We start from the raw sequence: 26,803 nt of genomic DNA on the forward strand, positions 1-26,803 counted from the left end.
CCCAGCATCCCTCTGGCGAACATCCAGACCCTGGAGAACAAGCTGGATGACCTCAGGGCGAGGATCGGATTCCAGCGGGACATAAAAGACTGCAACATCTTCTGTCTGACCGAGACATGGCTGACCCCGCTGGTGCCAGATCAGGTGATCTGCCCAACCGAGTCCTTCACTGTTTTCCGTGCGGACAGAACGGAAGAATCCGGGAAATCCAAGAGTGGTGGAGTTTGCTTCATGACCAACAATAACTGGTGCAACCCTAGGAATATTAAGACGCTTTCTCGTTCCTGCTCGCCGGACCTGGAGCATCTGACTATCTCATGCCGTCCATTTTACCTTCCCTGGGAGTTCAGCTCGGTGATCATCACAGCCGTCTATATTCCACCACATGCAGACAGCGACATGGCACTGTCGGCCCTACACGATGTGTTGTGTCGACACCAAAACAAGAACCCTGATGCGGCTGTGGTGGTGGCTGGAGATTTTAATCTCAAAAAGGTCATGCCCAACTTCTACCAACACATCACGTGTGTCACCAGAAGGGAAAGAACTTTGGACCACTGCTACACGCTGTTCAGGAAAGGCTATAAGGCCATTTCTCTCCCTCCTTTTGGAAAATCTGACCACGCTGCCATTTTCCTGCTGCCAGAGTATAAACAACGGATAGTATGGGAAACGGCAGTGACGAGGGACGTAAAGCGGTGGTCTGACCATTCGGAGGCCATGCTGCAAGATGCACTGAGCGAAGTCAACTGGAACATGTTCCAAGCAAGTTCCAGAGACGTCAGTGAGTTCGCGGAAGCGGTTACGGACTTCATTGCAACAATAGCCGATAACATCATCCCCACGGTAAGGGTCAGTATCTTTCCTAATCAAAAACCCTGGGCGGACAGGTCTATTCACGTTGCCTTGAATGCTCGCACCGCTGCTTACAACTCCGGCCTGGCATCCGGCAATATGGACAACTACAAGGTAGAGTCCTACCGACTGCGAAGGGTGGTGAAGGACGCAAAAAGGAGGTGCAGGGACAGGATAGAGTCACAGATGGAGCAGCAGGACACCAGAAGCCTTTGGCAGGGACTACGGACTATAACTAACTACCGGTGCAGCCACCCCTCAACCGGAAGTGCCGGCACCTCCCTAGCTGATGACTTGTACTCCTTCTACGCACGATTCGAGACGGGCAACATTACCCCTAGCTCGCCGTCTAAAAACAACACCGCCAGCGCGCTGGCTAGCGAGGCTGGAGGGGGATCCACCGCCGGGGATGTGCACACATTCTTGGTGTCCGAGCATGACGTGAGAAGGGCCCTGACGCGTGTGAACACGAGGAAAGCTGGAGGCCCAGATGGTATATCTGGGCGAGTACTAAAGTCTTGTGCTACTCAGCTTGTTCCAGTGTTCACCACAATATTCAACCTCTCCTTGGCCAAGTCCATGGTCGCTGCATGCTTCAAAAGATCCATCATCGGACCAGTGCCAAAGAATACCTCTCCAGCGTGTTTAAATGACTATCGACCGGTGGCCCTCACCTCGGTGGTCATGAAATGCTTCGAGAGGCTGATCAAGAAGCACATCTGCGCCCTCCTCCCTCGCAATATGGACCCACTACAGATGCGGTCTCCCAGGTTCTGCACACCGCTCTCTCTCATCTTGACAGCCAGAAGGGGGGCTATGTGAGGATGCTGTTCATTGATTTTAGTTCAGCTTTCAATACCATAGTCCCCAGCAGACTGGCTGAGAAGCTGCTGGAACTGGGGCTTAACACTCCCCTGTGTGCCTGGGTCCTGGACTTTCTCACCGCCAGGCCCCAAGTGGTCAAGATGGGGAGACATACATCTAACCCCCTCACCCTGAACATAGGATCCCCCCAGGGTTGCGTCCTTAGCCCCCTACTGTACTCCCTAACACACATGACTGTGGGGCCAGGTTCAGCTCCAACTCCATCATCAAGTTTGCTGATGACACTGTGGTGGTGGGCTAGATCTCCGATAACGATGAGAAGGCCTACCGGGAGGAGGTGGCTGATCTGGCACTCAGGTGTCAGGACAGCAGCCTCCTCTTGAATGTCACAAAAACTAAGGAGCTGATAGTGGACTTTAGAAGGGCTCAACATCCGAGGATGTACACGCCACTGGAGATAAATGGGATTACTGTGGGTAGGGTGAGCAGCTTTAAATACCTGGGAGTCCACATCACAGAGGATCTGACATGGACAACACACATTGCCGCACTGGTGAGTAAGGCAAGGCAGCGCCTTTACCACCTCAGACAGCTGAGGAAATTCAGAGTTTCTCTGAGGATCCTTCAGTGCTTCTACTCTGGGGCTGTAGAAAGCATCTTGTCCGGCAACATCTCAATATGGTTTGGGAACAGCTCTGCCCAGGACAGGAAGGCTCTGTGGAGAGTAGTGCGTTCGGCTGAATGCACTATGGGAACTACACTCGCCCCCCTGCAGGATCTATACATCAGGAGGTGCAGATCCAGATCCAGCAACATTATGGGGGACCCCCTACCACCCCAGCAACGGACTGTTCCAGCTGCTACGGTCAGGCAAACGTCTCCGCTGTCACGCTGTGAAAATAGAGAGGATGGGAAGGAGTTTCTTCCCACAGGCCTTCAGGACTGTTAACTCTTATATCACCAGGGACTAATTTACTGTATTCATTTATTTTTTGTGTTGTGTCTGTTTTTAATTTTTTTAAATTCTGTTTTGTAGTTTTAGCACAATCCGCAGGCATTGCCACTTTCATTTCACTGCACATCTTGTATGTGTATGTGACAAATAAAGTAGACTTGACTTGACTTGACTTGAGAATGCAATGTCCGGATAAAGGTTTCACCATTTAAGGCTGGAATGGGAAGATGATTGTGTTCTCAGATGATAATGAATCTTTGGATTCTCTATCCTCGAGGGATTTGAATCCTCACACTTATTTAAGGCGAGAATATTTAAGGCGAGAATTGATGGGTTTATGACAGAAGGGAACAAGGTATATATAGAGCAGTAAAGTGCATATGATCTCTCTGAATGATAAATCCATGAATGAGAAGCTATGTGGCCTACTTCTGCTCTCACTTGTCATGTTTTTATGATCAAACAAATCTCTGCAGAAATTCACTGCAGTTGGGCTGTACTGCTTCCTGCAGATTATTGCTGCTGATTAAACGTCATGGATAGGAAAATGGTCTCTTTGTTCAACTCCTCTTGGCAGAGTATCTGAAAGCAGTAATTATAAAATCTTGCCACTTTATCTAAAAGCATATGAACAATATCTGTCGCATAAAATTAGGATCATAGCTGACTGCTTAAAACATGTCATTTGCAACATATTATATTTGTTTGTAATATATATAATTTTTGACCACATTGCCTGATTAGGGTTTCTGCTGCCTTTAAAGCAGAGAGAGCATAACTCGGTTTTCAATGTTTGTGTTTTTATGAGAAAGCAGGATGAATATACTTAACTCAGATGAACTTGGATCTCCAATGTATTTATGCCTAACTTGCCGTACACATTTAGAGAAATTGTGTGGAGAAGGCACTTTCTAAAACAAAGCATGACTATTTTTCCTTTATAATCAAACAATGGTGCTGCTAGTTCTAGCTATTCACAACTGCAACATTTACATAGAAATGTCATAATCAGGAGGACAGCAATAATGTATTTCCAGCCTGATTATTTTTTAAAACCCTTTCAAAATTGCATTTACGTATTTTGTATTCATTACATTTTCACAGCAATGGAACATTAATTTTAAGATGTAGCTGTTAGTGTTGCTGAAAATATCTGTAAATGCTCAGCATAGGGTCTTTACAGGAACAATTTCCATCATTGAAACAATTGCTGCTTCGTTGTGTTTAATTTATTCACATCTATCCAAACACTCTTGGTTTCCTTTTCTTCTACTTGATGATTCCTTGATGTCGCTGTGATGCAACAATTCACATTGACACACCTAGAATGTGACTTGAATTAAACTGAGTTAAAAGACCTTCTCAGCTCACTGTGAACAATAATAATAAAAGAACAAGGAGCTAACAATATGATTCCTGACAGTGATGTGGAATAGGAAAATGGAAAGTTTGTTCCAATATACGGCTTTGATCTATTGAAAGATTCTACAGAGGCCTCAGTTCATGGCATGGGAACTATTGCACCGTATGGTATGATGTTAATCCAAATGAGTCAGTTTGTATCCCAGTTTAGATCCCTAACTGTGTGGAGAAAGTAGTCCCACGCACAATGGTCAGGATATGGCAGAAGTAGATTACCCCAGTGATCCAGAGCTTGAGAAATAAGAATTATCAAAGGTGTCTACTTTTAATACATATCCAGCAGATTTAATTAAAGTAGTAGACTCAGCTGTGATCCTACTCATGGCAAATGACCTGCGGTAGAGTGTCTAGACTTGCATATTAAGAGCACCAACAAAATGAATTGTTGAGTTGCTCCGGGTATGGATATGAAGGACTGGATTGAGCAGACAGATTGCTTATCAAAACTTTGGATACAACAGTTTATCATCTCAGGAGCCAGGGGATTTTACATTAATTTATATTACTATTCCAGTCAAAGTCTTATCTAAGCCATAATCTTCATCAATACAATCTTCCCTTAATGGGGACAACATTTGTAAAACTAGTCATTTATGATATTCTGTGGATACATAGATGCCTATAATTAAAATGTAGTGAACTGATTTTTGCATATCTTGTTGCTACTGGAGTACCCCATTTACCAACAATATAATTCACTACTTATGGATTTCTAGTAATTCATTTTTAAATTGTCTGCAAGTTATACTGGATGGAAAAATAGGTTTTATCTTCAAATATAATGGATTTATATTTGGTGGAAACTTCTAAAGGAAGTTTTTTTTTCAAAATCTAAAAATCAATTGGCAGAATGTTTTAATTTTCCAGCTTTGTTGTATTAGGCAGTGAGCTGTTAATTTTTACCATGAATGCAGAATTGCTTTTGTTTTCACCATTATAAGAGTGTCCATGGATCAAGTGCAGTTTACAGTTCACGGTGGATTGCCGAAATTACGCAGGGGAAAAAGCTACGGAGGTTTCAGTTAATGCTGAACCAGAGTTGGGAAGGAAGAAGAAATTCTACACATAACTAACCTGGAAAGCAGATACTGGAAAGTAATCTCACCCATTACAATTGGCTGATTCAATTATGCTATATTTTGGAGAATCAGCCAGTGGTTGATAATGGCATATTTAATGGCATGGCATATTTAAAAAGATGATTTAAATTCATGCAGGTAAAGAATTTCACTCTTCCCAATACCACAATTACCAATACTCTTGCTTTCTACATTGTTGTCTCTCCCCAAGGAGAAATGGACTGCCTTTGGGCTTTGGACACTTTTCTTGACACTAATGAAACTAATGCAGGGTCTTTCACTGATGCAGCAGATTGGTGGATAGTCAGACGTTTATGCAGGGCTTCCTTTTGTTCTCATTGCAAGGACGTGAATAACATCATAATCATAATCATACTTTTTTAGCCAGATATGTTTTCAACATACGAGGAATTTGATTTGCCATACAGTCATACCAATAAAAAGCAACAAGACACACAAAATACATTTTAACATAAACATCCACCACAGTGACTTCTCCACATTCCTCACTGCGATGGAAGGCGAAAAAAAAGTTAAATCTGCTTCCCTTCTTTGTTCTCCCACGGTCAGGGGCCTCGAGCCTTCTGTTGGCGGGACGATCTTGGCTCCCATAGCTGGCGGTCGGGCCCTCCGCATTGGGATGATCAAGCTCCCGCATCGGGGGGATCTCAGCTCCCCTGCCCCGGGCGATTGGACCCTGGGTCGGGGCTGGTCGAACCTTCTGCGACTTTGGAGCTTCCTGACATCAGTCTCTACCTGTGATTGCGAGCTCCTTGATGTTGAAATCCGCATGCCGCAGTTGGAGCATCGATCCCAGGCAAGGGATCGCAGGCTCCAATGGTAAGTCCACGGCCCCGCGGTGGGGCTCAAAGTCAGTCTTGAGCAAGGCCGCCAGCTCCATGATGTTAGGCCGCAGAGCGACCGGAGATACAATCCAGAAAACAATTGCATCTCCAGCAAGATAAGAGATTGAGAAAAAGTTTCCCCCGACCCCCTCCCCCACCCCCCACATAAAACAAACCAGAGAACATTAACACAAACATTTAAAACACACTAAAAATAACAAAAAAGACGAAAAGATAGACAGACAGTTGGCGAGGCTGCCATCGCTGACGGCGCCACCCGGTGGAAATGGGCTGCTCAAGTTGACCAAGTGTAGTTAAAACCTCAATGCTGGTGTTGTTGACTTGGGTGACTGATGTCGATCTGCTTATCCTTCCAGAGAATTGTGAAGCTGTTTGCAGACTGCGTCTGTGGTGCCTGCTGCAAGGCGTTCAGGTGTCAGAAGCATAAAGCACAGCATGGTTCATGTGTAGAGAAGAACATGGATCATTGCTGGTTGATATATCAAGTATTTTTATGCCAGATCTCAGACCATGATCCTAATAGACCCTTTTCCTCATTTGACTAAAGCACGCGTGAATTTCAATATGAGCATCTGTCTTTGCTGAGATGTGCTCCTGTGATATGGAAAGTGGTCTGCGTTTTCCCTGATCTCCCAGTGAAGATTTACTGTCAAAGGGCAGTGTTGTGAAGCAGGGACTGGGTTGGTCGAAGACCTTTGCCTTGTGAATATTGAATATAAATCCTATCCTCCCATATACTTCAGTAAATGAATCAGTGATGTTGTGGAATTTGCCCAGCAAGTGTGCAGAAACACAACTACTTGCTGCAGCTTGATTATTGAGATTTGGATCATCTTGGTTCTGAATATGGATCTCATTATCCATTAGCATATCATTAGCAAATTTGCAGATGATACTAAGCTGGTGGGTAGTGTGAATTGTGAGGAAGATGCAATAAGGCTGCAGGGTGACTTGGACAGGTTGTGTGAATGGGTGGATACATGGCAGATGCAGTTTAATGTAGATAAGTGTGAGGTTATTCACTTTGGAAGTAAGAATAGAAAGGCAGATTATTATCTGAATGGTGTCAAGTTAGGAAGAGGGGATGTTTAACGAGATCTGGGTGTCCTAGTGCATCAGTCACTGAAAGGAAGCATGCAGGTACAGCAGGCAGTGAAGAAAGCCAATGGAATGTTGGCCTTCATAACGAGAGGAGTTGAGTATAGGAGCAAAGAGGTCCTTCTACAGTTGTACCGGGCCCTGGTGAGACCGCACCTGGAGTACTGTGTGCAGTTTTGGTCTCCAAATTTGAGGAAGGATATTCTTGCTATTGAGGGCGTGCAGCGTAATTTCACTAGGTTAATTCCCGGAATGGCGGGACTGTCGTATGTTGAAAGGCTGGAGCAATTAGGCTTGTACACACTGGAATTTAGAAGGATGAGGGGGGATCTTATTGAAACATATAAGATAATTAGGGGATTGGACACATTAGAGGCAGGAAACATGTTCCCAATGTTGGGGGAGTCCAGAACAAGGGGCCACAGTTTAAGAATAAGGGGTAGGCCATTTAGAACGGAGATGAGGAAGAACCTTTTCAGTCAGAGAGTGGTGAAGGTGTGGAATTCTCTGCCTCAGAAGGCAGTGGAGGCCAGTTCGTTGGATGCTTTCAAGAGAGAGCTGGATAGAGCTCTTAAGGATAGCGGAGTGAGGGGATATGGGGAGAAGGCAGGAACGGGGTACTGATTGAGAGTGATCAGCCATGATCGCATTGAATGGCGGTGCTGGCTCGAAGGGCTGAATGGCCTACTCCTGCACCTATTGTCTATTGTCTAAAGAAGCACTGCTTCAAGTAGGCAGCTGAAATCACCAAAGACCCACATGACCCTGGCCATGCTCACATTTCACTGCTACCACTGCGATTCGATCATGACTGATCTATTTTCCATCTCAACCCATTCTCCTACCTTCTCCCCATAACCTTTGATGCCCTTCCTCATCAAGAACCTATTAATCTCCTCTTACAAAAATATCCAGTGCCTTGGCATCCGCAGCCGTCTGTGGCAATGAATTCCACAGCTTCACCATCATCGAAAGAAATTCCTCCATCTTTATTCTAAAAGCACCTCCTTTACTGGTTAAAGACTCTCTCTTTACTGGAAACTTCCTTTCCATTTTATCTAGGTCATTCAGTACCCGTTACGTTTTAAGCATGAGGATGAAGCAGGTACAGGAACGTGAGAACCATTCCCTCCAGGTTTAGGACCAGGTGTTTCCCATCTTGCTGGGGATTTCGGGACCAGGATCACAGTCTAAGGATTCTTCCCATCAACCATCAGACTCTAGCACCACATTGCACAACCCTAATCACAGCCCTACCTCAACAACAATAAGGTTGCACAAAGTACTTCAGCTTGCACTATTATAGTATAAGAAAATAACTGCAGATGCTGGTACAAATCGATTTATTCACAAAATGCTGGAGTAACTCAGCAGGTCAGGCAGCATCTCGGGAGAGAAGGAATGGGTGATGTTTCGGGTCGAGACCCTTCTTCAGACTCTTTTTCAGAGAAGTGGCAGATGGTCTGTTGGAGACGGTAGTCCGGGTTGGGTCCAAATTAGGAGGTCTGGAAACGGAGCTGGAAACCACGAGGCAGAAGATGGAGGCGCAGGCAAGTCCCAAGGAAGCAGAGTTGGCTGTGGTAGCGAGTCTGGGTCAAGATGTGGTCGTAGAGTAGGAGGGCAGGAGAAATCACAGAGGGGGAGCAGCGAGAGAGCATGTTGCTAAACTCTCGTCGAAGAGAGGAGGAAAACTTCTTCAAAGTGGACATACCTCGAAGAGAAATCGCAGTGGAGCAACGTAGTATAAGAAAATAACTGCAGATGCTGGTACAAATCGATCTATTCACAAAATGCTGGAGTAACTCAGCAGGTCAGGCAGCATCTCGGGAGAGAAGGAATGGGTGACGTTATGGGTCGAGACCCTTCTTCAGACTTCTGCACTATTATAGTCTGGTTATCTATTAAAACTGATAATTTATTGTGTTTTTGCTTATTTTATATTTATTTGTTCCGTTGTTGCATTAATGTGCTTGGAAAAAGGTACCTCAAGTAAGAATTTCATTGCTCTGTTCCTGGTGCATATGACCAAAAACACAATCTTGTCTCTTGGCTGAAAATCAAAGTGCTGGAGGAACTCAAGGGATCAGGTAGCATTTGTGGAGGGAATGGTGGATGACATTTCAGGTCAGGACCTAAAATGGTATCTGTTCATTTCCTCCACAGATGCTGCCCGACCTGCAGAGATTCCCCAGCACTTAGTTTTTTGCTTAAGTTTCCAGCATCCGTAGTTCCCTGTCTCTTTGAGTCTTGTTTCTTGGTCACTGCAGGTTGAACAATTTCCCATTAAGTCTAAGAGTTAGCTCCGCTCCCCTGGGATGATTGAAAATTGAAAAATGATTGAAAATGGCAAGGTCATTGTGACAACCTTGTTTGATACCAATTTTTACGACATAATAATTTAAACCCAAATAGAATTGATACTTTGAGTAGTCCAAATAGAAGTAAAACAAAAGCTTCAGAATTTGATTGTTCGTAGCCAGAAACAGAAAATGCTAGACTTACAGATCAGATGAAAAAGGACAATTATACTATTAAAGAATTCAATGTGAAATATTAATGGCGTCTTTTTTCATACCCTGATTCGCCCACAATATGGCTCCAGTAGTTTTAGTTTTATCTGGATTTAATATTTTACTTCAAACTTTCAAGATAACATCCAGGATCTTTAACTAAACACACAAAAGCTGTGATATATCATAATATCTAAAGTATCGTTTTGAAATAGTACGGCTCTTGTTAAAGTCTCAGTGCATAGCTCTTGTTGAAGTCACAACTTATTATAACAAAACGTAGCTGTCTTTTATGTAATCAAGTACTTAATTTATGAAAATGAGTGAATTTCAGCCTGAATTATGCATTTTTTCTGCCATGCATTGAGATTTAATTCTTTTTTCTTCCAGAATTGAATGAACGAGAAAATGATTTAAAATTGTGTGATGAAACTACGTGTAGATATGGTGGCATCTGTAAGGAAGTCAGTGGTGACATGAGGTGCTCGTGCCAGTTCCATGTAAGTGTATCCCTGTTTCAACTTATAAAGGAGTTTTATCAATGTGGATGAAATTAACAAAGAAAAATTCAAATAATGGAAATATGAAATAAAAACAGAAAGTGTCGGAAGCAAGTTAGACAGCATCTATAGAAAGGAAAACACAGGTAACATTTCATTGAGTGTTTCTAGCATTTTCTGTTTACATTTCATCAATGCGGCATTGTTATGGGGATTATTTATCAAACAATCAACATAACTAATACAGCTTATCTGGTTATTAGAGTGATAGAGTCATACAGTACGGATACAAGCCCTTTGGCCCAACTTGTCCATGACCACCAAGTTACCCCATCTAGTCCCATTTGCCTGTTTGGCACATATCCCTCTGAACCTTTCTTGTCCATGTACATGTCCAATTGACTTTTAAATGGTGTTGGTGTACCTGCCTCAACTACTCTGGCAGCTTGTTCCACCCAACCCTCCCAACCCACCCAACCCTCTGTGTGAAAAGGTTGCCTTCCCAGGTTCTTTCCACCGGGTGGCGCCACCAGCACTGGCTGCCTCACCAACAGTCTGTCTGTCCTTTCCACTGTTTTTGTTATTTTATATATGTATTAAAAGTTTGTTTTAGTGTTTCTTGGTTTGTTTTAAGTGGCGGGTGGTGGGGGGGGGGGGGGGGGGAATTGGGGGAAACTTTTTTTCAATCTCTTACCTCAACGGAGATGCGATTTTTCTCCGTATCGTATCTCCGTCCCTTCTACGGCCTAACATCGAGGAGTTGGCGGCCTTTCCTGGAGACCGGCCTGGCGCTTCGTGCCGCGAGCACGGCGCGGACTTTAACATTGGAGCTTGTGATCCTTTGCCGAGGATCGACTGTGGAAAGTTCCAACTGTGGGGCCTGTGGACTTTAACATCGAGAAGCCCGCAGTCTCAGGTAAGAAGAGGCCGACTCGGGTGTTCCATGGTGTGGAGAGTGTTTCAACCATCCCGATGCGGGGAGTTTCGACCATCCCGACGTGAGAGGCCTCGGACAGTCGACAGCGGCGACTGCAGAAGGTTCAACAGCCCCAACCAAGGGTGAACAACGAGGAAGATGATTGAACTTTATTGCCTTCCATCACAGTGAGGAATGTGGAATCCGCTGTGGTGAATGTTTATGTTAAATTTTATTTTATGTGGCTGTGTGTCCAGTTGGTTTTTACTTAGTGTGGCTGTATGGTAACTCAAATTTCACTGTACCTTAATTGGTACATGTGACAATAAATTGATCTTGAAATCTAGAAATCTTGAAATCTTCTTATCCTTCCATTCTCAGCTTAAACCCATGCATTCTGGTTTGCCCACCAGTTCTTGATTTCCCCACCCAGGGAAAAATACTTTGGCTGAAGAGATTTATGAGGACATTGTCAAGGCTGGAGCATTTTGGCATTGAGAAATTGAATTGAATTTAAAAATTCAGCATGAAAACAAGCCCTTCAGCCCATCGAGTTCACACTGACAATCGATCAGTTCCCCCTCTTCACACACGAATGTGTTCCTGCATTCGACACCAACACCATTGTCAAGTTTGCAGACGACACAACGGTGATCGGGCTGATCACCAACGGTGATGAAACACACTACAGAGCGGAGGTTCTCAGATAACAACTGGTGCTCAGATAACAACCTGTCCCTAAACACCTCTAAGACAAAGGAGCTGATCATCAACTTCAGAAAGTCACATAATGGGGAATACACTCCGATCTTTATCAACGGGGACAGTGTGGAGAGAGTGTCCAGCTTCAGGTTTCTGGGCACACATATTTCGGAGGACCTCACATGGTGCACTAACGCCGCTGCGCTGGTCAAGAAGGCACAGCAACGATTGTTCTTCCTGAGAACACTGAAAAAGACTGGTCTGCCCCAACAGCTGCTGACGACCTTCTACCGCTGCACCACAGAGAGCATCCTAACGTATGGCATCTCTGTGAGGTATCTCAGATGCACGGAGGCGGCGAGGAGAGCTCTTCAGCGGGTAGTCTACAGAGCTCAGAAGATTATTGGGACACAGCTACCAGCCTTGGAGGGCATCTACAATACACGATGCCTCAGGAAAGCCACCAGCATTCATAAAGACTCCTCACACTCCTGCAATAGTCTGTTCGAACTTCTACCATCCGGCAGACGTTACAAGGCCTTCTACGCCTGCACCTCCAGACTTAGGAACAGCTTCATCCCCAGAGCTATAGCTGCTCTGAACCCGGCCCCCCATGAATTATCTCCTTTGGATGGTCACGTCGCACATCGACCCGGCACAGACCTATTTGCACCTTATACTGTTTTAACTGTTTCTAATTTTGTATCTCTGGGTTGTCTAATTTTCTGTTGATTAGCTAATTAATTTATTGCATCGAATGGAAGTCGCATTCCCAATCTCGTTGTACCCCTGTACAATGACAATAAAGATATATTGTATTGTATTGTATTGTATTGTATCACTCATTTACACTAGTTCTATGTTATCCTACCTTCTCATAAAACCCTACTTGGGACAATTTACAGAGGCCAATCAACCCATAAATCTGCATGTCTGTGGAATGTGGAAGGAAACAAGAGCTCCTGGAGGAAAAGCACATGATCACAGAGTGAACAGCAAACTCCGCATAGACCGCACCTGACAATGCTAGGATTGCAGGCTGGTCTCTGGTGTTGTAAGACAGCAATTCTACTTGCTGTGCTAGACCCAGGTTCAAATCTGACTAGATAAGATGTGTTTTTTCTTTAGAACAATGGAAACTCAGAGAAAATGTAATTGAAATGTGTACGATTATCAGGGTCTCGGAGAGAGTAAGTAGGATGGGCCTTAATAGAGGGTTCAAAATACAGAGAGCATAGATCAGAATGGAATATCTGTAGACCAAAAGTTCATGTGATAGGAGCAGAATTAGGCCACTTGGCCTATCAAGTCTACTCCGCCATTTAATCATCGCTGATCTATCTTCCCCTCCTAACCCCATTCTCCTGCCTTCTGTGGCAAAGAATTCCACAGATTCTCCACACTCTGGCTAAAGAAATTCCTCCTTACCTTCTTCTTAAAGGAACATCCCTTGATTCTGAAGCTACGACCTCTGGCCCTAGACTCTCACACTAGAGGAAACATCCTCTCCACATCCATTCTATCCAAGCCTTTCACTATTCGGTAAGTTTCAATGAGATCTCCCCTCATCCTTCTTAACTCCAGTGAGTAGAGGCCCAGTGCCATCAAACGCTAATCATATGTTAACTGACTCATTCCTAGGATCATTGTCGTGAACCTCCTCTCAACCTTCTCCAGTGCCAGCTCATCCTTCCTCAGATATGGGACCCAAAATTGCTCACAGTGTGGAAGAGGGCCACAAATGGTTCTGATTCCATGTAAGAGTAATCCAGTTTGTCCCACACTCTCACTTTCTCCGTGCAGCCATGTGAATGCTTTCCTTTCAGCTAAAAATCCATCTTACTTCTGAATGCTACAATTAAATCTTCCTCCACTGCTACCCTTGGCCATGCATTCCACATCCCAACCATTCATTGTGTTAAGAAACATGCCTATTCTCAAAAGAACTGTAATCATTTTTCTATGTGACCAAGTTATTTACCCCCTAAAAGAAACATAATGTGCTGGAGTAGGTTAGGCAGCTACTCTGGAGATCATGGATAGGTGACGCTTCAGATCGTGACCTTCTTCAGACCTTACTTTGAGAAAGTTCTCCTCCAAAATCTAGTTCTGGTTCTAGTTCTAGTTCTATCATTTTATTTCGTACATGTTAAAAGACATCAATTAAAAAACAAAATAAACAAAAAAACAGAAGAAATACAAAAAATTTCATCCATTACTTAGCGTCTTTACATGTGCGAAAAGGAGTAGGAAGAAGTGTGAACTTATTTAATCCTACCCCCATTCCCTAATCAATATTTATCAAGTATTATCTATAATAACTAATACCTAAAATACATATATAACTACATATATACTCACTCACCCCTACAATCATATGAATATACCTATTTACACAATAATGTCTATATTAACTACATCAGTCTAAAGAAGGGTCTCGACCCGAAACGTCACCCATTCCTTCTCTCCCGAGATGCTGCCTGATCTGCTGAGTTACTCCAGCATTTTGTGAATAAATCGATTTGTACCAGCATCTGCAGTTATTTTCTTTAACTACATCTGATATATATACATACATTAGGCCAATCATATATATACATATACCCGACCATTTACATACAAAATATAAATACAAATTTCGACAAGCCTTCGACAAGGTCCCACATAGGAGATTAGTGGGCAAAATTAGGGCACATGGTATTGGGGGTAGGGTACTGACATGGATAGAAAATTGGTTGACAGACAGAAAGCAAAGAGTGGGGATAAATGGGTCCCTTTCGGAATGGCAGGCAGTGACCAGTGGGGTACCGCAAGGTTTGGTGCTGGGACCCCAGCAATTTACGATATACATTAATGACTTAGACGAAGGGATTAAAAGTACCATTAGCAAATTTGCAGATGATACTAAGTTGGGGGGTAGTGTGAATTGTGAGGAAGATGCAATAAGGCTGCAGGGTGACTTGGACAGGTTGTGTGAGTGGGCGGATACATGGCAGATGCAGTTTAATGTAGATAAGTGTGAGGTTATTCACTTTGGAAGTAAGAATAGAAAGGCAGATTATTATCTGAATGGTGTCAAGTTAGGAGGAGGGGGAGTTCAACGAGATCTGGGTGTCCTAGTGCATCAGTCAATGAAAGGAAGCATGCAGGTACAGCAGGCAGTGAAGAAAGCCAATGGAATGTTGGCCTTCGTAACAAGAGGAGTTGAGTATAGGAGCAAAGAGGTCCTGCTACAGTTGTACCGGGCCCTGGTGAGACCGCACCTGGAGTACTGTGTGCAGTTTTGGTCTCCAAATTTGAGGAAGGATATTCTTGCTATGGAGGGCGTGCAGCGTAGGTTCACTAGGTTAATTCCCGGAATGGCGGGACTGTCGTATGTTGAAAGGCTGGAGCGATTGGGCTTGTATACACTGGAATTTAGAAGGATGAGGGGGGATCTTATTGAAACATATAAGATAATTAAGGGATTGGACACATTAGAGGCAGATAACATGTTCCCAATGTTGGGGGAGTCCAGAACAAGGGGCCACAGTTTAAGAATAAGGGGTAGGCCATTTAGAACGGAGATGAGGAAGAACTTTTTCAGTCAGAGGGTGGTGAAGGTGTGGAATTCTCTGCCTCAGAAGGCAGTGGAGGCCAGTTCGTTGGATGCTTTCAAGAGAGAGCTGGATAGAGCTCTTAAGGATAGCGGAGTGAGGGGGTATGGGGAGAAGGCAGGAACGGGGTACTGATTGAGAGTGATCAGCCATGATCGCATTGAATGGTGGTGCTGGCTCGAAGGGCTGAATGGCCTACTCCTGCACCTATTGTCTATTGTCTATTGTCTAAATATAGTCACCCACCCGTATAATAAGTCAGATATTAATACAAAAATACATACACCCTTATATGTTCATATAGATATACTTATAATATAACTTCATATAAATCTCCTCCAGGTATGCCTACTTTGAAGAAGTTCCCCCTTTGTATCCCCATTTTTTTAACCCCTCCATCAATGGGAACAGTTTCTCTCTGATTACCTGGTTAAAAGTTTTACAATTTGAAGCACCTTTATTGGAACTTCTAAATTCATCTGTTCCAAGGAGGAAGTAAATAGCAGGACAGACAAAGGAGTGTCAGTGGATGTTGTTTACCTAAAGCCGCAGGTGAGGCTGCAAAAGAAGATGGTATCAACGGGCAGATACTATCATGGATAGCAGGTTGGCTGGATGGCAGAATGCAGAGTGGCAATAAAGGGGGCTTTTTCTGGTTGGTTGCCAGTGACTAGTAGAGCTCCACAGGGGTCGGTACAGGGGCTACTACTCTTCACGGGATTTGGACGAGGGGATTGAAGGCTTTGTTGCCAAGTTTGCAGATGATACAAAGTTAGGTAGAGGGGCAGGTAGTGTAGAGTAAGCATGGACTCTGCAGAAGGATTTGGACAGGTTGGCAGAGTGGGCGGAGAAGCGGCAGATGGAATACAGCTTAGCAAAGTGTGGAGTCATGCATTTTGGTGGTAGGAATAAAGGCGAACACTATTTTCTAAATGGGGAGAGAATTCAGAACTTGGAGGTACAAAGAGACCTGGGAGTGCAGGATTACCAAAAAGTTAATTTGCAAGTCGAATCGGTAGTAAGAAAGTCAAACACAATGCTAGCATTTATTTCGAGAGGACTAGAATACAAACACAGGGATGTAATGCTGAGGCTTTATAAGGCACTGGTAAGGCCAGATTTGGAGTATTGTGAGCACATTTGGGCCCCATATCTCAGGAAAGATGTGCTCCCGCTGGAGAGGGTCCAGAGGAAGCTTACGAGAATGATCCCAGGAATGAGTGGGTTAACATATGATGAGCGTTTGAAGGCACTGGGTCTCTACTCGCTGGAGTTTAGAAGGATGAGGGGGGAACCTCATTAAAACTTACCGAATTGTGAAAGGCCTTGATAGAGTGGATGTGGAGAGGATGTTTCCACTAGTGGGAGAGTCTAGGACCACAGGTCATAACCTCAGAGTAATAGGACATTCCTTTAGGAAGGAGATGAGGAGGATGATGAATCTGTGAAATTCATTGCCACAGAAAGCTGTGGAGGCCAAGTCAATGGATATTTTTTAAGGCATAGATAGATAGATTTGTGATTAGTAAAGGTGTCGGGGGTTATGGGAGAAAGCAGGGGAATGGGGTTAAGAGGGGATGATGGATCAGCCATGATTGAATGGAGTAGACTTGATGGGCCAAATGGCCTAAATCTGCTATCACAGGAACTTATGAAGTTATGAAGGAGATCAACCCTACAATCTATCCACATAATAAAATGTCCTCATTCCTGCGATCATTAACAAAAATCTCTCCTGCAACTTCTGCAAAGGCATTTGTAGGAGCCATTTTGCGTTTATTAGTTATTTTTGCATATTATTATTATTACCTTGTATCCTGCTGTAGTTTGGACACTATAGAGTTAATGCGATGCTTACGTATGGGCTGGGCGGAGCTAGAGTTATGGGCAGTTTGGTACGTGTGTGTGAGCCGAGAAGGTGCTGACAGAGGTTCAGCCAAAGGCTCCGCCAAATGATTCATTAGCCAAGATGTAATCGGTTGTAGATCTTATTGACAAGAAGATTAATACAGATTTCTGCCAAGTTATATCTGACAGTTTGTATCGATCGCATAGACTGTGGTAAGATATGGAATTTTACCTAGCAAATCAATAACCAGTCGATGACAAGAGATATGCCAATATGTTTATTGCGACTTCAAATAAAGATGACTAACTATATCAAACGTCGAGAAGACCTTTTTTATTGATTAGCTCAAGTCATTTAAGCTTATCGTTTCACCCGATCTATGCAAGTGGCAGCTTGGGAGCTAATTGATAGATGAGAAGCTGGCCGCTGCACCATTCCATACTTTCTAAACTGAGGCACCAACAATGGAAACAGTGTTCCAATTATGGTCAAAAGAATGTTTTATAAAGCGCAATACCATTCCATTTCGTATTGTATCCCTTCATTTATAAAGCCCAGGACACCATTAGTTCATTCTCTACTTGCACTTCCACTTTCAACAAATTATGCAGACATATCCCTGTTATGCAGACATATCCCTGTTATGCAGACATATCCCTGTTATGCAGACATATCCCTGTTTTAGCACTACTTCCTGCTCCCATTATTAACACAGGAATGTATCAATTTATATCTCTCAACATTACATTTCATCTGCCACCTCAGTCTATATGTCCTTGACGTCTATATAAATAAATACATCGGCCCTGCTTAATGCCATTATGCACTCCCCCCTAGCCAGAAGCAGACCTTTCTTACTACTTATTCTCTCTTTATTATCTAACAATTTTCTCTCCATGTTGCTAGAGTCAGGGGCAGAACTGGCAATATTCACAATTTTAACCCTGTAATCTTCAATCTTCAATAGATTCTTCCTTTATATTTTATTTGCCTTTGCCAGGGGATTAAAGACTTAAAGAGGAGTTGGAAAGCAGATGACAAAATCAATTTTCAGCCACAGGTAGAAAAGGTAACAAGAAAGGATAGGGCTTGACAACATTTGTTCAGCGCATTGAGTATAAAAGTCAGGAAGTCATGTTGCAGCTGAATAAAAATTTGCTCAGGCCACATTTGGAGTATCGCACGCAGTTCTGGTTGCCACATCGCAGAAAGGATATGGAAGCTTTGGAGAGGGTGCAGAAGAGGTTCACCAGGATGTATTGGAGAGTGTTAGCTGTAAGGAGAGGTTGGATAAACTTGGATCGATTTTTCTGAAGCATCAAAGACCAAGGGGAAACCTGTTAGAAGTAGACAAGCTTATAAGAAGCAGACAGATTTAATATGTATGTGTCTTTTTCCAAGGGTGGAAATATCAAACGCTAAAGGACATAGATTTATGGTGAGAAGGGGAAAGTTTAAAAGAGGAGTATGAGGTAAATATTTTACACAGAGAGTGGTAGGTGTCTGGAATTCACAGCCAGGGGATGTGAGATAAGCAGGTATGGTAGCAACATCTAAGAGGCAGTTAGACAAGCTCACGGATAGGCAGGGAACAAAAAACAGCATAGTCAGTGCAGACATAACGGCTTTATAAATTAAAGAGTACAGCACGAACAAGGTTTGATGACTTTGATTAAACATTGTTTTGCCACAACTGGAATACTGTGTCCAGTTCTATGTTCAGCCAGAGGGTGGTAGGGGAGAGGAATTCAGTGTTACATTCTTTTTTCTATTGAATAAAAATGGGAACATGATTCACAACTACCTTTGTTTTAATATTTTATGAGATTGATCAATTACTTTTTAAACATACAAATGAAATTAAATAGGTTTCTCTCCACAAATGCTGCCTGACTTACTGAGTATTTCCAGCATTTTCTGTTAATGTTTCAGATTTCCAATATCTACTATATTTTGTTTTGGTGAAAAGCAGATCCATTACTTTTTCCTGTGTCGAACCCCCACTGTCCACTGCAGAAATGCATCTGAACTCTCATTGACATCTTCATTTTACTGGTCTAGCACATCAAAGGTTCAGCAGAGTGGAAGATTGAATCTAAATGTGTTCACTGTCTGACACCATAATACTCTAACTCAATAACCCGCATCTTTTGTAATTAGGTAATATTTTAAGAAGAAAACATAGACTTCCTTAAACACTGCAGCTGATGTTTTAGAAAAAAGAATTGTAGCTATGCACTAGGTTTGCGTTGTATGTACAATTTGTTTTGCACATGTTTTTTTGAGTTGTGCCTGTGATGCTGCTACGGGCAAACATTTTTTTGCACCTGTTTCTCTCTATACTTGTGCCAGTGACAATAAACTCAACTTGACTTGAGTGATACATCCCAAGAGTCATGATTACATCTGCCTCACAGATACAATACAGCTGCATCAATGATTTCTTTTATATTTCTGTTTGGGCTCTGGGTGTCTCCAGTACGGTTACTTACAAATTGTTGCGCCATATTTACTGCTGATCTTATTTGCTCTTGAAGTGGTGGTGAAATGCCTTCTTTAACTGCTCCAGTCTTTGTGAAGTCACTCTTACAATGCCTCCACAATGCCTTCTTCAGTCCTAACCATATGTCCATGTTCTCCAGATGTGCTGCCTGACCCGCTGAATTACAACAGTACATTGTGTCTTTTTTTTGGTAAACAACAAATGCAATTCCTTGTTTCTGCCTTTATTTCATTGTGCTAAAAAATGTGGACACATGTGGAAGTCTTCAGGTAAGACTGAAGCATCAGTGCAAACATGCATATCCCTTCTTCAACGCCTTGTCTACCTGTGTTGCTATATTCAGGGAATTATGTATTTGTACCCTTAGGTCTCGATGTTCTAGAACATTCCCCTGGACCTGCCATTCACTGTGTGTGTCCTGCCCTGGTTTAAATTCTCAATATGCATTGTTTCACTTTTACCTGAGTTAAATTCCATCCACCATTCCTTTGCCCACTTTCCCAGTGGATCTAGATCCCAATGTGACTTTAGGCAACCTTCGTCACTGTTCCTCACATCACCAATTTTGGTGTAATTTGCAAACTTACTGATCATTCCACCTACAGTCTTATCAAAATTGTTAATATATCTAACAAACAACAGCAAACCCATCACCAATCCATGTGGCAGACTAATCTGAAAAACAGCCCTACACTACCTACCTCTGACTCCTACCAAATGAATTTTGAATCTAATTGGCTAGAACACCATGGATCCCAAGTGATCTAACATTGCAGACCAGCTTACCAATAGATAAAGTTGACAACATCTAACTCTCTGCCCATCCCTCTTCAAAAAGCTCAATCAGGGTTCTTACATCATGCTGGCTATCACTAATCAGTCCTTGCATTTCTAGAAAGAAGGGACTCGACCCAAAATGTCAGCCATTCCTTCTCCCCAGAGATGCTGCCTGACCCGCTGAGTTACTCCAGCTTTTTGTGTCTTCTAATTCTAAATGCAGATAGACCCTGTCTCTCAGAATCCCCTCCGTTAACCTTCCTACAACCGGCTCACCAACTAGTCCCCTGCTTGTCCTTACAGTCTTTCTTAAATAAAGGCACTACATCAGCCGCCCTTCAGTCTTCCAGTACCTCTACCAATGCTAGGAGGTGAATCAGTTGCCACAGGATACCCATCTGACAATCTCTTGAAGTCATATAACATATAACATATAACAACTACAGCATGGAAACAGGCCTGTCCGGCCCTACCAGTCCACGCCGACCATTCTCCCTGACCTAGTCTCATCTACCTGCACTCAGACCATAACCCTCTAATCCCCTCTTATCCATATACCTATCCAATTTACTCTTAAATAATAAAATCGAGCCTGCCTCCACCACTTCCACCGGAAGCCCATTCCATACAGCCACCACCCTCTGAGTAAAGAAGTTCCCCCTCATGTTACCCCTAAACCTTTGTCCCTCAATTCTGAAGCTATGTCCCCTTGTTGGAATCTTCCCCACTCTCAAAGGGAAAAGCCTACCCACGTCAACTCTGTCCGTCCCTCTCAAAATTTTAAAAACCTCTATCACAGCATTTGTGTTCAGTTTAGTTTCTGATCAGTGGTGACTCCCTAGTTGATGGCAGTGGCAGACTCTGCGATGGTCAGATTTATTGAAAGTCCAGAGCAGATGGTTAGATTTTCTCCAGTCGGAGCTGGACATTATAGAGTGACGGTGACTTGCCACTTGTTGCGGCATATTGTCTAGATCTTGCTGCATGCTAATTAGCCGAGAAGCCATTATCATACTGCTCTTGTCCATTATCAGAGCCAAAGTTTGAAGACTTTCAAGAAAGGTGAAATTCTTGAAAATCATTACAATTTGGCTCAGAAATGTATGCAACGCAATATAACTTGAAATGGAAGAAGAATTTTCCACCAAAGGCGTCCTCTATCTCCAAAATGGTTTTCCATGGAGATTAATATTAGAAGTCACACCAGGAAAACTTGACGGTGATATTAGATTGCTGACTATATCATTCATTCTGTAAAGGCAATGTTATACACATTAATACTCTTCCATTATTTTACCATTCTCCACTTAATTGTGCCAATTAAGAAAGTGCTAATGGTTTCTGATGTTAATTGATACTCACTTACAGTGCATTCTCCGATGGCACCCAGAATTGCTCATCTAACCCTTATTATTTGGGTAGTTCATTATCCGTGGGAATTTGCGTTTTTTTCCCCCCAAGTGCAGGTGTGAGATAATAAAAAGCGTCCGAGATCTGTTACATTGGGTCTTTGCCTTCCACTCTTCTACAATGCTCCAGGATTTGGTGGCAATGAAGCAATTTGTATGAAGGGGACTTTGCCTGCAGTCGATGTGAAGGCAATGCTCCATTACAATCAGTTGAGAGCAGTGCCCTAAACACGGCCTCAGTTTTCCTCTGGATGCAATTATTGAGTTCCTCAGTACCTGGGAATATGATCAGCTCAAGAAATCAGAACAAAGGCCTTCCTGGAGATCCCAACAGACTGACGGATTTCTGAGCTCCTGAAAGCAGGCCAAATATTGAATAGGCACATTTACAATTTAATTTTAAAATATTCCCTACAGTGTACCTCAAGGCCCTGATGTCAGGCACTGGGAGAGAGAAGCCACAGACTTTAGAGACTTCGCTTCATTCCCATTTACTTCTCATTATTCAGGCACGTCAAACTAACCACAGTCTCTCCGTCAAGGAGGCTTAGAGGGTGAAATTATTTGATCTAGTTAAAGGAGAAATAGAAAAAAAGCATTAGTATGGAAAAGATAACAGCAGGCATGCTTAAAATATGAAAATGATTGCACTTCCAAATCACTTTAGAAAATCAAATGATTCTTCCTCCTAGTACATTCACCTGGGAATTTCATGTGATTGTTTTTCTTAGTCTTAGCCACATTATACAGAATCAGCCCAGACCATCAGGCATCAGTCACACTAATCCTATACCAACCCCATTTTATTTTCCCCACATTTCCATCAATTCCCCACAGATTCTACCACTAACCCGCACACTACGATCAATTTACAGTGGTGCAATAATCTATTAATTTGCACATCTTTGACATGTGGGAGGAAAGCGGACCAAACAGAAGAAGCCCTTGTGATCAGGATTAAACCTAAGTCTTTGGAGCTGCAAGACAGTATATCTACTAGCAGCACCACCCTACAATCAGATCCCTGCAGTCACCCTCTCAAAAATCTGTGAAAGATTGGTGGAAATTCCAAAGGATAGGTTTGGATCAAGTTCATTCAAGTTCTTCGTCGTGATGTACACAATGTTCATGAACCTTATAGCAGAATCTAACATAAGGGGACCGCTGTGCGATTATTTTAATCATGGAAAGCAAATTAGCAATGCTATCCTATGCCTCATGTTTTCCAAACTCTACCAAATGTCCAGGTGCAATGACAATAGACAATAGACAATAGACAATAGGTGCAGGAGTAGGCCATTCAGCCCTTCGAGCCAGCACCGCCATTCAATGCGATCATGGCTGATCACTCTCAATCAGTACCCCGTTCCTGCCTTCTCCCCATACCCCCTCACTCCGCTATCCTTAAGAGCTCTATCCAGCTCTCTCTTGAAAGCATCCAACGAACTGGCCTCCACTGCCTTCTGAGGCAGAGAATTCCACACCTTCACCACTCTCTGACTGAAAAAGTTCTTCCTCATCTCCGTTCTAAATGGCCTACCCCTTATTCTTAAACTGTGGCCCCTTGTTCTGGACTCCCCCAACATTGGGAACATGTTTCCTGCCTCTAATGTGTCCAATCCCCTAATTATCTTATATGTTTCAATAAGATCCCCCCTCATCCTTCTAAATTCCAGTGTATACAAGCCTAATTGCTCCAGCCTTTCAAAATACGACAGTCCCGCCATTCCGGGAATTAACCTAGTGAACCTACGCTGTACGCTTCATTATGCACTCATAACTACAGCTGTTGCTTTATCACATAGAACATAGAACACTGAACATAGAACACTGAACATAGAAAAGGACAGCATAGGGCAATGGCCTTCAGCTCACAATGCCTGTACCAAAATTGATGCTAAGTTGAATGACTCTCCTCTGCCTAAATGTGATCCGTAGCTCTTCATTCCCTGCATACCCATGTTGGCTATCTGAAAGCCTCTTAAACACCCCAATTGTAGCTGCTTCTACCACTGCCCCTGGCAGCATATTCCAGGTGGCCACCGTGCTCTGTGTTTGAAAAAATACATATCTCATTTAAGCTTTTATCCCCAGACCTTAAAGCTTTGTCTTCTAATTTTTTACATTTCCACTTTGGGAAAAAAGCTTCTGCCTGCCTACTCGATCTTGCCTCTCATAGTTTTATATGCTTCTGTCAGGTCTCCTTTCAACCACCAATCCTCCAAAAAACAATCCAAGTTTGTCCAACCATGAACCTTAACAGTATGGCGAGTGGCCAATCCGAGGGTTCGACGACCTGGACCATTCTCTATGGTCGCTACAACAGCATTGATATGCAGAGGGATCTTGGGGTCCAAGTTCACAGCTCCCTGAAAGTGGCCACACAAGTAGATAAGAGTGGTAAAGAACACATTGGTATGCATGCTTTCAAAGGTCGGGGCATTAAGAATATGAGTCAGGAAGATGTGATGCAGCTTTTTAGGACTTTGGATAGGCCGCAATTGGAGTATTGTGTGTATTTCTGGTCGCCCCATGACAGGAAGGATTGAAGGCTTTGGAAAGGGTGCAGAGGAGGTTTACTAGCGATACCTGGATTAGGGTTGTTAGCTACAGGGAGAGGTTAGACAAGGATTGTTTTCTCTGGAACAAAGGAGGTTGCGGGGAGACCTGATTGAAGCATAAGGTCAAAAGGTCATAAGGAATAGTAGTAGAATTAGGCCATTCAGCCCATTAAGTCTACTTTGCCATTCAATCATGGCTGATCTATCTCTCCCTCCTAATCCCATTCTCCTGCCTCTGACACCTGTACTAATCAAGAATCTATCTATCTCTGCCCTAAAAATATCTACTGAACATGTATATGAAACAGAGCGTATATAAAATTATGAGAGGCATAGATAGGGTAGACAATAAGAACCTTTTTCCTCAGATGGAAAAATCAAATACTAGTGGGCATAGCTTTAAGGTGAGGAGGGCAAAGTTTAAAGGAGATTTGCAGAGTAAGTTTTTACACCAAGGGTGGTGCGTGCCTAGAATATGCTGCCGGCTGTGGTAGTTGAGGCAGCTACGATAGTGACATTTAAGCAATTTTTGGATAGACATATGGATATGCGGGGAATGGAGGGATCTGGATTATGTGTAGGTAGATAGGAGATGGTCTTGGCATCAAGTTCAGCACAGACATTGTTAGAGAAGGGCCTGTTATCGTGTTGTACTATTCTGTGTTCTACATTCACTCTTCATAGCTAATACCCTCTTATCCAGGCAGCATTCTGGTCTCTTCTGCACCCTTTCCAAAGCCTCCACATCCTTCCCGTAATGGGCAACCAGAACTGCACAAAATACTTCAATTCCTAGCTAAAGTTTTATAAAACTGCTTCATGACTTCCTGGCTCTTATACTCAATGCCAATGAAGGCAAGCATATCATATGTCTTCTTTACTTCTCCATCTACTTGTGTTGCCACGTTTAGGGAGCAATTAACTTCAACCCCAAGATACAGTCAATGCTGTAAGGGTGTTGTCATAACAAATCATAAGTATGGTTTTGGAACTTATCCGAACCAAAATATTTATTAATTTCAAGGAAATTTTGAGGACATGTGTTTTGAGGGAATAGAATTATTGATTCCTTCTATCTTCAGCCTATATATTTAAGTGGTTGAAGCTGGCAACTTCCACTACCAATGAGAAGAGTTGATTTATTTGTAATATGCAATAAACCTGACACCTACGTTAAAATCATAGCAGTCATAAAAGAGCACTGTCCTATGTGTAGTATGGACATTTTTCTGGGTTCAGTTTTTCAGACTACTGCTCAGAATGAGCCATCACTCCCTTTATGATTTTTGTGTGCCTTGACCTGTCAAATATCTTTGGTTTTAAATTTCTTTGACCACTTGTTCACACTACTTCAATGTTATCCTAATTTTGCATCCATTCCCTACACACTTGGGTCAATTTGCATAGGCTAATTAACTTAAAAACCCGCAGGGTTCCCAATCTTTTCAGGCGTGCGAGGAAACTGGAGCACCTAGAGGAAACTCATGCGGTCACAGAGAGAACGTGCAAACTCCACAGAAGCAGCACCCGAGGTCAGGATCGAACCCTGGTCTCTGGCTCTCTGAGGCAGCAGCTCATCTGCTGTGCCACTGCGCTGCCTGCTGTTGTTGATAGTATTCTCAGAGATCCAACTGAAAATTCTTGTCACTGTATGGTTATGTAAAAGGTATATTTCCTCAAGTGTATAATAAATACTTTGCCAGATTCTAGTAATAAGAGTTAGACCAGTTTATTAAATAGTGTATGGTACATGAACATCACCACGTCGCAATGTAGATTTACAGTGATTAGAGTCACAACTATCCTTGAATTAGTAGAAAATACCAAACAGTTGTACTAAACTAAAATATTTGTTAATGTTATTGGGGATAGTTTCATTCTTGGCAGACCTTGAAATCTCTGTTTTTTCATGGCTTGAGATAGGCTGAGGAACACCTTTCAAAAAGACATGCCAAGTCCCACTTCCATTTACTCTTCACTATACCCGAGAAATAACAAGCATGGCAAAGTGTCAATTCAATCTTAAAACCTCTTATTTTGCTTTGCTTGTCCTAATTGTGTTTTGTAGAAATCTGGCTATTTTCTTTAAAGTGCATGCCTTTAAACCTTATATGCCTGACAAGAGAATAAAGGAGACTAAAACCCAGTTAATATTTAATTTCTCAGGCTGATTTGTTGAACTTAACTTCCAGCCTGCAGTTACAAAATGTGATGTGTGGCCCAGTGGTGCTCGACACATTATAATTAATTTTTGTCACAGAGGACTCAGTGTTCTAACTGTGGAATTAATTGCGTAGCACCACTGAGGTGTAGATTAATAAATCCCGTGCCAGGAACAGATCTCCGATTAGAAATTCTACATATATTTAGCTATTTAAAG

General features: G+C 42.9%; 1 protein-coding gene across 1 annotated transcript in view; it reads left to right on the plus strand.

Moving 5' to 3' along the window:
• LOC144603917 (tomoregulin-1-like) overlaps positions 1-26,803 on the plus strand; it is a 194,097-nt gene that overhangs the window by 78,660 nt on the left and 88,634 nt on the right. The window contains exon 2 of the mRNA XM_078417739.1: positions 10,001-10,110. Within this exon, the coding sequence (XP_078273865.1) occupies positions 10,001-10,110 (110 nt within the window). The remainder of the gene's footprint in view (positions 1-10,000; positions 10,111-26,803) is intronic.

This window comes from Rhinoraja longicauda, chromosome 2, assembly GCF_053455715.1.
Source record: "Rhinoraja longicauda isolate Sanriku21f chromosome 2, sRhiLon1.1, whole genome shotgun sequence".
NCBI lineage: Eukaryota > Metazoa > Chordata > Chondrichthyes > Rajiformes > Arhynchobatidae > Rhinoraja > Rhinoraja longicauda.